This window comes from Penicillium nucicola, assembly GCF_028828085.1.
Source record: "Penicillium nucicola strain IBT 29836 chromosome Unknown utg000005l, whole genome shotgun sequence".
In the NCBI taxonomy this organism is placed as follows: Eukaryota; Fungi; Ascomycota; class Eurotiomycetes; order Eurotiales; family Aspergillaceae; genus Penicillium; species Penicillium nucicola.
Window position 1 is genome coordinate 308651 of NW_026643129.1, and position 12130 is coordinate 320780.

General features: G+C 50.6%; 5 protein-coding genes across 5 annotated transcripts; all 5 read right to left on the reverse strand.

The window, feature by feature from the left end:
- Positions 1 to 150: 150 nt before the first annotated feature.
- On the reverse strand, positions 151 to 960 carry tpcG (oxidoreductase tpcG; the record flags this gene model as incomplete). Its single annotated transcript, XM_057127571.1, has 1 exon — positions 151 to 960. One exon carries the CDS (start codon positions 958 to 960, stop codon positions 151 to 153), a length of 810 nt encoding a protein of 269 aa, XP_056984088.1.
- Positions 961 to 1176: 216 nt separating this feature from the next.
- Positions 1177 to 1693, reverse strand: N7511_005195 (uncharacterized protein; the record flags this gene model as incomplete). The annotated part of the gene is made up of 2 exons (XM_057127572.1): positions 1177 to 1416; positions 1487 to 1693. 2 exons carry the CDS (start codon positions 1691 to 1693, stop codon positions 1177 to 1179), a joined length of 447 nt encoding a protein of 148 aa, XP_056984089.1.
- Positions 1694 to 1918: 225 nt separating this feature from the next.
- Positions 1919 to 2872, reverse strand: tpcM (methyltransferase tpcM; the record flags this gene model as incomplete). Its single annotated transcript, XM_057127573.1, has 1 exon — positions 1919 to 2872. The coding sequence occupies one exon, from the start codon at positions 2870 to 2872 to the stop codon at positions 1919 to 1921; it is 954 nt and encodes a 317-aa protein (XP_056984090.1).
- A 655-nt stretch (positions 2873 to 3527) lies between these two features.
- tpcC (non-reducing polyketide synthase tpcC) lies at positions 3528 to 9145 on the reverse strand (the record flags this gene model as incomplete). Its single annotated transcript, XM_057127574.1, has 5 exons — positions 3528 to 4497; positions 4530 to 4825; positions 4888 to 7254; positions 7323 to 8727; positions 8796 to 9145. The coding sequence occupies 5 exons, from the start codon at positions 9143 to 9145 to the stop codon at positions 3528 to 3530; spliced, it is 5388 nt and encodes a 1795-aa protein (XP_056984091.1).
- A 1350-nt stretch (positions 9146 to 10495) lies between these two features.
- On the reverse strand, positions 10496 to 10928 carry N7511_005198 (uncharacterized protein; the record flags this gene model as incomplete). The annotated part of the gene is made up of 3 exons (XM_057127575.1): positions 10496 to 10517; positions 10578 to 10725; positions 10835 to 10928. 3 exons carry the CDS (start codon positions 10926 to 10928, stop codon positions 10496 to 10498), a joined length of 264 nt encoding a protein of 87 aa, XP_056984092.1.
- Positions 10929 to 12130: the final 1202 nt, after the last annotated feature.

The following is a 12130-nucleotide window of genomic DNA, read 5'->3' on the forward strand; positions in this document are numbered from 1 at the left end:
CACAGACATTCATTCTCTTCTAAAACACCCCTATATAATATCCTCTCATACAGTCCTACCACCCCTTGTGGCCGACATCTTCTGTAGCCCTCTCTACCACGACCTCTCAATAGATACAATATGTTCATCAACTCACCATGAATTGTATAATTACGGCCCCGTGTTTAACGGTAGGTAAGGGTGCAGAAATGGAAAAAAGTGTCGCAGCAGCCCCATGAAGATACACATCGGAGTGCCCGTCGGGAACTTGGCCTTCTCATTTGCATTAACCACACTCACATCTCGCATATCATAGCTCCCATCTGCATCTTCCGCGGCCTCAATCATTGCAGCAGCCAGGTCCAAGTAGGACAAAGGGCTCTCCTCGTCGGTCAAGCTCAGGGCATGTCCTCGCTGGATGTCAACGGAGAGCGCGCCCGGCTTGACAAAGATAGTTGTCAGCCAGTCCCCTTCGGCGCGAAGGATTCTTTCAGTCTCGATCAGGTCGTTGTAGACGTGTGACGCTGAGCGGAGGAGGACCAGTCGGAGGAGGTATGGCACGTGGCGGGAGAAGTGGTCGTCGATGGTCGCGGATGACAGCAGGACGAGCTTGGGTGGTTTATGTGACTTGTTGTCCCCGGATATAGCTTGCTGCCTGGTATTGTAGAGGGATTGGATTACCGCTTTGACCGTGTCTTGGGCGATATGACAGTTGGGGATATTGTCGTTGGTTGAGACAACCAGGAACACCACCCGACAGTCACTGAGGCATGAGGTCAGAAGGGAACTGTCCTGAATATTGCCTTGGAAGATTTTGACTCTTTCTTCCTTGTCGAGGTTGGGCAAGAGACGGAGAAGCTTGGGCTGGTTGCGACAGTATGCGTGGACGTGGGCGTCGGGATTCCGGAGGAGATTCTGGATGAGTGCCGTGCCACAATTGCCCGTGGAGCCCAAAACGGCGTAAATGTTGGGAGAGGACATGTTTTCGTCTTGTTATGTTGGCTAAATCACTGCTATAGGAGAATCGACGTTGATTATTCAACTACTGCGAACTGATGTTTGTTTCTATATTCAGCCCCCTCGGTGTATTAGATTACAATGCTACTCGACGGCATATTTGTCCCGTGAAAGTTCGGAAGATTGAATTTCTATCATGTACTAGTAGACTATAACATCTGTCTGTAATGAAATGTGTGTCTACTGTAGAGCCCCCTGTTCCGCCAGGTATTTATGGAACAAGGGGAAGAAGTGTATATAAAACGCAGAGTCCACCATTTCTTCCAACTTTTGCACCTTCAGTCCATCGTTGGTCAACCACAAAAAGATAGCATATTCGTTGGTCCATCTCTCCTCGGGAATTGGTGTGTCTGCGGACGAGGTTGCATACACTGCGGCCGTACTGTTGGCCGCGTCGTGAACGATATGCTTGATGTCCAGCTAGCCATTAATTAATTACTTTGACTTTGGAACGTAGAATTATACAAATGTGTGTTAAATGTGTGCCTACCTTCCAGTTTGTCAACCCACTCACTAGCTTAGGATAGAAGAATTCAGCGTGACTTCGGGATCGAATTGGCTGTTGTAGCGAGTAAGGCAGCAGTTGCTGCTCAAAATCATCGGACCACAGGCCGATAGTCCCTTGGGCGTTGCCATCCTTCCATGCTGCAAGGAACTTGTCAATGGTGTCTCTTTGGGTATGGGCGGGAGCAGGCATTTTGATATATATAATCAATCTGAATGAGGTGACAAGAACAAGTGGTTCATAAGTCTTTGGGACATACCCATTCTCTTTATATAGTATGTCTGTACAACTCGGGCTATTACCAAAGTACCAGCAAATTGACTGAGTGTTAGGGATCATTTTGTGATATTTTACCACTGACTACTACCGGCTGACAAAACGGCCAAGTATCATTACTTTAACGAAATAAATAACAGTCTATTTCCTAGTGGCTAAAATGATCATGACAGGGAAATAGCCCTCAACGGTCTTCCCGTCAGCCAGCAACTCGTCCAACTCCTGGAACAAGTCCGCCAAAGCGTCCGGAAACCGCGAGATGAACGGAAAGGACCGAAAATGCTCCGTGATCCCCTGCAGGTCCGTCTCAAAGGTCCATCCCTCCATCTTCTCATGCGACTCATGGTCGCCCGCGCCGTAATTCGGCTCCTGATTCCGGTGCGCGAATTCCAGGGGCAACATGCCTTGAATTCCCCCATGCTCCATATTCACATGGATGCGGACCTCGTCGCCAAATAGCGTCCGATCAAGCGGCGCGACATTGTACCGGTCCTGTGTCCGCGCCATGACCTTGACCACCTGGTCCGGATCCTCAGACACGCGGAGCAACTCCCTGCCCCCCTGATGGCTCAGCCGCTCCCACAGATCTTGCACTTTCGCATTACGAAAGCGAGCGGGTCCAAAAAGGGACGCCGCAAACGTGCCCCCGGACCGCAGCTGGCGCGCGATCGTCGCCATTGCGTCGAGCTGCGGCTCAGCGAAATGCATCACGTTCGCTGCAAAAACCATGTCCACGCTGCCGGCGGGGATGTCGTCGGCGTCCTCCAGCGCGGCGGTGCGGAAGACGAATCCGGCCTGGCCCCGGAGGCGTTCTTTGGCGAGGGCAATGTTGTCGGCCACGATATCTGACACGATGACATTGGGAAACCGAGACCCCAGTCGCTGGGAGTAGGGCCCGTTTCCTGCACCAATGTCGTGGACGGTGTCAAAAACTCCGCCTTTGGACTCGTGGAAGCCCCAAATGCGGTCCCAGAAGGTATCAGGGACTTGGGGACGGCCGCGCGAATAATTCTCCCAGAACTTGTCATCCTGGGCGAAGATTCGGTTGGACGTGTCCATGCTGGGCGGTTGTGAGGTTGTCACGATAGTGGCCATCGCAGAGATAGAATGTGGAATAAACGAGACAGAGCAGAGTGGTAGAAGCTGTGCAGTATGACTGGTTTCAATAATACTCGGAAATTACCATGAAGCTCAGTGAGAATCTGCCCAATGACCCAAGTCCTATAATGCATTACGATTTATTGTTTTGAATAGCGAGAAAAAGTTTCGTTTGTCGGGACATTGTTCGGGGGATTATTAGTCTCAGTGTCAAAGACGTCCAGCCGGGATAAAGCGCATCGGCGCAACTGAATCCACTCCGGAAGAGCCTACGTCCACCATCTCACTGAAAATGAAAAGTAGACTGGTCTGGACTATGACCTCGTAGTCCAGTGTATAATGTGCTAATAGGCGAAATCCGATATGGCCCCTAGGATAAGGATGTCGTCGTATACGGGATGTTAAGTCGCAGTGAATGTACATGCAATATAACTTACATGGTCCATGAAGTAACCTTAAATAACCACTCTATAACGAAGTATAATACCATTGAATAGATCTTAAAAAGCAGTAGCACAACAATTTAGATATTTGGTAGTATCATCACTATCAAGTTTCACGAGTATACGGACGTAATTTGTCAATCAGCTCGAAAGCGCAGCTTCAAACTATAGTTCCATCAATCAATCATATCTGTCTTCGCCCCCTAGCTCTAGCTGTAATACTCATCCAACCACTCCTTCAAGTCGCCGATCGTTTCATAATCCAAGAATAGGCTCCCGCTGACCTTGACATCCAGCTCAGTCCGGAACTTCTCTGCTATAACCAGTGACATGAGACTGTCAATGCCTAGCTCAGCAAACCCAGCTCCATCCTCCATATCAGCAAGATCTAGAGCGGCCTCGTTCGCAATGAGCATGATGGCCCTAGCGGTGATGCTGCCCGATGCAGCGGCAGTCTCGATGGATGGAGCGGCCGCGACGTCTGTGGCAGCAGGTGAGACATTGGTTAGCGTAGCGACAGGAGGCTCAATGTCACTTTCAAGGCCGGAGGCGTGTATAACGAGGGCCGGCTTTGGTGCTGGTGCTGGCGTAGGTGCAGGTGCTGTTGTGGCGGGAAGCTTCTTTGGTAGGGGTTGAGTGTTGGGCGGCTTGCCCTCTATCGCAGCCATCTTGTCCGGCGGCGAGAAGAAGCGGCTGAGAAGTATGCGAGGGTAGCGGCGGAATTGGATCCCATTGACGATGCCAACAATGGCACCGTCTTCCTGCAGGACGTATACATCGCCGAAGTAGATCGTCGGGTCCTCGGTTGTCGGGATCATCTTGACATACGAACGATACCGGGCACCTGGGATCAGGGGCTTCGCGAAGCGCATCGCCTCCCAGCCGGGGGTGACGCAGTAATTGTTGGCTGTGTCTATGGCGTCGGAGCAGTTCATGATGAACCCCGCGAGGTGCGCGACGCTGTCGATAAAGTACGGCGGGACGGTCCAGATGCCGCTCTCTTGGGTGGTAAGCTGCACATCGGCGAACCCTTCAAGGTCATGTAGGACAACCAATTGCATGCCGCGGTACTTGTCCGCATAGGTCACCAGGTTGCTAGCGAAGAGGGTGTATGCCATGTTGCGAGAGAAACGGCTGGCTTTGGCTTGTGTCGCCAGGTGCTCGAGCGCTTCGATCCGACTCTGGATGAGGTGCGCGAGGAGGGGGCCCACGACGAGAGCCACTCGGAGGCATCTTGCTGATAATAAATGTTGGCGGTGGCGAAGGGCTCATGAGCGTGGCCATCATTGTCTACGTTCTGCCAGGTCAAGTCGACGACTCCAGAGGCAACATTGGCCGTGGTAGCAGTTACTCGGAATAACTGGGGGATCTTCTTATTTTGTTGCGCGACAAGACCCTTGCTGACCATGAGATTGGCAATGTTCATGTTGATATTCTTCTTAGCCTTGGGATTTAGCTTTTGGTGCAGATACCCACCGAGGGTGTATGCAATATCAGCGTGGATGGACTATGGACCAGAAACTTAGCAAATACGTCCAAGAACTGGTCCCATAACAGATGCCGACTTACCGATGTGATAACACCACAGTTGTTCATGCTGTGCCCATGGGCAGCAGACAGGAGGTCTGCTTGCATAAGATCCGACTGCATGACAACCGTACCAGCAGAGCCATCAAACGTCTCCTCGATTATCTGCTGCACGGTAGTAGTCTGAATCTCACTAGCTGGTAGCGCTTTTGGCGCCGTCTTTGCTCGGGCAGCGTCCTTCTCGGCATCATAGAAAGTATTGCCCTTGGTCAAACACCAATCTCCTTTATACTGTAGCCAGTAGTTCTTGTCGTTCCAAGCGTACGTTGGCAGGTCCAAGAGACGCAGCCTGCTTTCGAACGGGCGATGGAACTCGTTCCACCCGACCTCCACACCAGCCAAGTGTAGAGCAGCTATGCTCTCCGCAATGGTCTTCCAATTATCATCCCCGCGGCGGATCGACGGAATGGCCAGCTCAGTAGATGGGATAGTTGATTTGATAAAGCCGGTACAGACCGGATGCGGCCCAATTTCAATCCAGACAGTCTCTTCGCTGATAGTGGAAATCTTCTGGGCGCTTTCTAGCGCAGAGAGGAAGTCAACTGTCTCTCTGGTGGCCCGGCGCACGTAGTTTGCATTCAGTGTCTTGCCGTCGAAAATGACTTTGCCAAAAAGGGGAGAGATCACGGGAACTCGAGGCTCCTTGAAGATGACGCCTGATGTTGCAATGGCCTCATAATCATCCAAAATAGGGTCCACCTGGCTGGAATGGAAGGCAAATGCAACGTCCAGTCTGATACATTGGTAGCCGGCCTTTTGAAGGGAGACTGCGATGTCATCTATCTGCTCCTTGGTCCCGCTGAGCACCGTATCCGACGGGCTGTTGATACAAGCGACCGTGTACGGCTTGCCCTCTGCGTTCTCGGCGATCTGTGCAAGAGAAGCCCGAACGGCCATCATATTATGGCTGCCACTCTTACACCGCTCCTCGAGCAACTGGGCCCGGCGTCCAACCATGAATATCGTATCACTAGCGGTGACAACACCTGCGATGTGCATTGCCGCGTACTCGCCGAGGCTATGGCCGATGATAACATCTGGCTTCACTCCCAGAGAAGCCCAGTATTTGGCCAAAGCAATCTCGGTACAGACCAGAGCAAGTTGGGTAATAACCGCAGAGTGAGCATGGTCCTTAGGGTACGACCCGTCAAGGACTGGAATGAAGGATGGAAAGCCCTGGCCCTGAGCTACCGAGTCAAGCTGCTGAATACAATCTCGGAAGGTGGGCACATCACGGTATAACTCCAGATTCATCGACTTGTATGAGGCGCCTTGACCGGTGAAGCTGAATGCGATTGGAGGGTGACCAGACTTTCTAATAGGTTTAATTGAATCCACTTTATTCAAGATGACACCCAGCTGCTTCTTCAGATGTGGGACGTTGGAGGTGGAAATCGCGACGCGATATGTGTGATGATGACGGCGGGCAGTCGTCGTGTACGAAAGATCAGCCAGATTGATATCAGGATGGACATCAAGATGGGCAATCAAGCGTTCAATATTCCTCGCTAAAGACGCCTTGACCTTAGCCGAGACAGTGATGATGTGAGTCTGCCGTGGGTCTGCTTCGGTGATATCGCGAACTGGCGCCTCCTCCAGGACCATTGTGGTGTTGCCACCCGCGGCGCCGAAGTTGTTGACTGCTACTAAGCGCTTCTTTCCAGACACCTGGGGCCAGGATGTCATCTCAAGTGGAATATGGAGATTACGCTTGTCAAAGTCTTGAGGGAACCGGGGATTGATCTCTGTTTTGATGCCGATATGTGGCGCGATGGCGCTCTTCTGGAGCATCAGAAGCACCTTAATTAATGCGGTGGTCCCTGCAACAGACTCGCCATGGCCGACATTTGCCTTGACCGCACCAATATACAAGGGCTGGTCCTTGCTGCGACGCCGGCTGAGTGGTGCATACACGTCTAGTATGCCCTGCATCTCCTCATGGTCGCCTGCTTGGGTGCCGGTGCCATGAAGCTCGACGTAGGACACATCTAAGGGATCGACGCCGGCCTGTCGAAGAACCTGCCGGGATAGATAAGCTTGGTGGCCGCTATGCGGGTGAGTGATAGAGACTGCCTCCGCAGAATGGTTGGTGCCGGCACCGAGAATGACACCCAAGATATTATCATTGTCTGCTTCGGCGTCTTCGAGTCGCTTGATAACTAGACTTCCAATGCCGTCCGCACGGCAGTATCCATCGGCAGTGGCGTCCCATGTCTTACAGGCATTGTGTCCTTTGGTGAGGAAGTGGCCGTTGCACAGTCCAGTGAAGCCGTCAGGGTTGGTCAACACGTTGACGCCTCCTGTGACGGCAGTATCAACAGTGCCGTTCCAAAGAGCTTGGCAGGCGACCTATAGATGGTTGATGGGTTAGTTTCACTCCCTTGCATATATAATGATAGGATGAGTGTATATATTACCTCGATCGCTGCAAGACCCGAAGAACATGCGGTATCAATGCTGTAGCTGGGACCAGCAAACTTGAAAAAGTAGTTGATACGGCCAGGGCCAAATGCTCGACAACCACCCGGGATATAGTAGGTGCTAACCTCTTGGCCTTGGTTCACCTCACGGTAGTCGTCCGCGGCTTGGCCGTAGAATGTACCGATGCGCTGCGACTGTGTGGCTGGAGTCCGATTCCCAACATACCCAGCACGCTCCAGTGCCTCGTACGCCGTGACAAGAGCCAAACGCATTTGTGGATCAACAACCTGAGATTCACGGGGGGACATGTTGAAGAACGGTGCGTCGAACAAACCAGGCTCATCAATAAAACAACCATACTGGGTCGTCGTCTTGTTGAGATCTTTGCCGGTTGGATCGTAGTGTGTCTCCACATCAAACCGGTCTGCTGGGATTTGCCGCGAGACATCCAAGCCCTTCTCTAGGATCTCCCAGAATTTCTCGGTATTTGTCGCACCCCCAGGAAGTCTGCACGACATGCCGACGATGGCGAGCTTAGATTGTGCATGGCTGCGTGGAGTTGTGTCTGCTGGCGCGACCTGGGTGACCCATGTCATAAGATTGTGGATGGAGATCTCAGGGTGTGTGATACTACTTTGCAACGCCGTGGTGAGGTCATTGAGAGGAATCGAGTTGCCAAAGCTGTACAGCATCACTTCCGAGGCACACGTTATTTCGACTCTCTGGACCGCATCGACTACCACACGGTCCCAGTAGATAGCCTGGGTGAGAAGCTCAGAGACTACAGCTTCGAATAGCTCTGTGGCATTCTTGGCTTGGTAGTATAGACCAGTGCTGGTTGAGCAGACTGGTGTCATCGGCCAAGCCTTTGTGCTGACTGTGCTCAAGGAGCTGCGATGGACGATTGTCTGCGTATCTCGCAGACCGTACACATGCGGTGCATGGCAGAGGCCGCCGTAGACTGGCAGGGGAATAAATTTGGAGTCGCGGAAGAAATCCGAAGTGTTGAACAGCGAATTTAACCTCGCTGGTGGACCGCTCACGGTGACGGAAGTCCGGCTGACGGCGCTAATAAAGATCTTACCGGTGTCAGGAATCTCTTGTCGACTGTGAATTGTATCGAGTTCTTTTTGCGCGGCATCTGGGTCGACACCATGAACGACATACGCCCACGTGTCTGGACGCTCTGATAGCTCACGGGCTTCCAGGTTCGCAGAGACACCCTGAACGTGGATGCCCAGGCGAAAAGCTAGACGGACGGCGTCTGCTCCCGCGCGAGGCAAGTCAGCCAACGTCGAGGACAATGAAACAGCAGTCGATGCCAGAAGGCCAATACCCAGGCCAGCGAGACTCGCGTTTGAAAAGTCAGTCAGCAACTCTCTCGGATGCTTCTCTGCATATCTGACAGCGGAGGTCAGTTAGCAACGAAGCAGAAACGTCAATCTTTATAATTGATCCACACTACTCACCCAATATAAGTTGCCAGTTGAACGAGAACTAGCAACACACCATCCACAGCGCCGCAGATCAAGCCTTCCCGGAGCTCTGTGTCTTCTGACCAGCTTAAGAGGTTATCAAATGGTGGGATCAGCTCCTTCAGCTCTGTGGATAGCTGCCGAACTTCATCTTTGATGGCCCAAGTGGCCCTTGATAGAAATTCGGCCAAAGTCTGCTGTCCATGAGATTTGCTGTGGTTGTGTAGACGACGAAATACGTCCGACAGGTCATCTCTTGGGAACTCGTTGCTGAAATAGACGACCCTCATCTTATGAGAGTCCCTGTCGGAATCCGAACTGATCGTGGGGGTATAGATGGCCATCCTATCAAGGTATGACGAGGCTTTTATGACTATCAATTCATTAAAACAGGAAAACAAGGCTAAAGTGTCCAACACGGGTGAATTACCTCCTAGGCTAGCTGGATGCAAAAGAAAGAGACCTCCAACAACTGGACGCTCTTGGGAGAAAGGGTTGCAAATCGATTAAGGTACTCTTAAAGTGCTTCTAATAAGTCATACCTCAGTACGAATGATCGCTTCGGAACGAATTACGCCACTCAGCCCCCAATTTTCATCGCTCTCCAATTCACCCGCCCCTAAATGCCCGTGGTTTATCCCGAGAATTGATTACTATCCGAGACTCGGCCCTAGTTGACTTGATGACATCCAAGGAGAACACGAGGACTCCCACGCTGCTTGTTGATATCCCTTCTTCAACTCCACTATCACTACTTGAAACTGCTTGATCTGGTAATTTTTACCTACTAAATCATTATAACTTACAGCGCCTCCGCATTTCGCTTTTCACATTATCTTTGTCATTGCTCTAGCCTTAACGGTATATTATGACGATCTGTTCGTCTATGTAAAGGGGTTAAATTAAAACTCCGTGGTATTATCAAAAGTAATTGGCGATGGTAGTAGTAGTCTCAGTGGTGGTGGTAATGGTAGTTATGGTAGTAATATCGATAGTGCTAGTAGTAGTAGTTACCCAGTCTTATAGGGCTCAGGGTTCCACCCCTGCTTCAGGTTGCTTCAAAACGAGACAAAAAATAAATACCAGAATGACTATTACAATTGTCTTAATAAGTACCCTGCCCAAGTGGTTCTGCAGGCTATAACCAGATAAAAGTATAAGACTTTTTAATCCCAAGCGAACCTCTACATCTTGATTTTTCTGGGCGTTTTGCCCTGAAATGGCGATGTATGCATTGGTATGAGATTGAAGGCTTCAATTTATACCCGGCCAGAGAGAGTGTTTGAATCATCCTAACAGGATAAACGCAGGATTGGATATGAAGTCTTATATTATGTTTTGACAGGGGACGGCGCGATGGCAGTCTGGTCGAGCAGACAGGTCGACAGCTGGCAACAAAACCCAATAACAGGTAACGCAGGCCGTGATAAGCAGTCTTCAGCTATTGTAGATATTCGGATGCTATATTAAGGAGCACATTCATGAATCAAGAATCAAGAAATTAATGGCATTGTTGTCTGTCTTTTTTTTCCCGATTCCACCATTCACCTTTACCCTGCATCGAGGATAGTGAGGCATAAGACACTACTATATACACATGTCTTCACAACTAAAGTATTAGCAATTTACAATCCAGTATATAGAGCAGTGTAAAGCACAGTGATAATTAAAAACTTCAGGTATCAAGGGAGAGTTTAAGCCCTGAGGACTATAAGACTGGGTAGCAGGTAGTGTTCATGAAGAATCTTGGTATTCGTGAGGCCCGCCCATGCTTACCAAAGGTGAAATACGCACAACACCTCCCTCTCGCCAAGCAATGTCAAAGCCCGGACGACAATCACCACGCCAAGATTGCGACCCGTCGCAGGAGGAACAAGGACCGCCTTCTCGGCGGTTGAAGCCGCACGGCCAAACAATTTCGCCACTACATCCGGTCAGCTAGCCGGAGCGGGGGTAAAGAAGGCGGGGGTAACGTAAGAGATCATATCAGAGTTAGTGGGTGCCTTTATGGCGCAGAAGATCAGCGAAGGTACCCAACAGCCCGGACTCCATCAGGAGAGAGCCGGTGATTGGCGTGGCGGCATCCAAGAAGTACGTATAGTACGTGAGGGTACTTAATCCGGACATTTGCAGCCGGCTGGCTCGAGCGTTGAGATACGTACACAGACGGCAATGTCTTCCAGTACACAGTATTCCTAATATCTCCGATACAGGGATAAAGGGGCCTAGGGTAGTTCTGGAGATGGTTGACGCGATCGTCGGGCGATTCGGTGCAATTCTAGCAGGAATCATTCTTCTCCATCTTCATTTGTCCGGAGATTCAGGGGGCGCGAGCTCCCTGGTAAATTCAATTTTTTTTTTTAAATATTTCGATACTACCCCGGGGGAATCTTTTTTAGTGGCAAAGGATTGATTTAATTTAACAAAAAATGGACCCAAGCCTGGTCCACCAACCAGAGCCATCGCGGAATGATATCAGAGCCCGGCTTAGGTTAAGCTTGCTTTCATTGTTGGACGATAACGACTTTATTGTCTTTCAAACTGATCCAGCCAGAAAAACGCCAAATGCCACTGAGCGGCCCCGGCGGCCCGCTCCGAAAGCCAATACGGAATGTTCACACTGGCAAGAGATTCACTGGTCGACACGTTGCGCTAGCGACGGTGTGTCGTTTTACGGAGTAATAATTTAGGGAGTGGGGTTGGATGGGGCGCTGTAGTCAACCCAGATTAGGGTTTAGGTTGGTGTGATCCTGAGTTCAAACCTGCACTTACTGCGCGTTCGGCTTTTGGCTTTGGGGTCTCGACCTATTTACGGGGTTTGGGGATGTCTAGTCAAAGTCCAGCCTCGGCAACGTGAGAGGATGCGCCCAGCAATGCAACATTGCAGCAATGTAGCCGCTGTGAAGAGGGGTGGCTGACGTATACTTGCTATCAGCAATACACCTGTGAAAATCGACATAGGGACTTAATTCGACAGTCACAAGCAATCTAGGCATTAACACTGGGGTCAACCGATTGGCCATTAGTGGTCCTTTCTTGGTGTATCTGACGACTTTCACAGCTGCAGCTGCAGCTGCATGTCACCATCCGTTTGAGAGCGCGGGGCAGTGGAGAAATAGACTATTTCGAGGTGGCAGCCTTTCCCGACTATAAACACACAATAAGGAAGATCACAGCTCAATGCTTGATCTGTTCTCTTCTCGCAAATATCAATATAGCTTGCACGTACTTTGACTACTTACGATTAACATAGTTGAAGAACCTTGAACCGCTACGATACCGCAATATGAGTAACAAATCGCAATATCAAGTTCTACGTCGATTCGAAT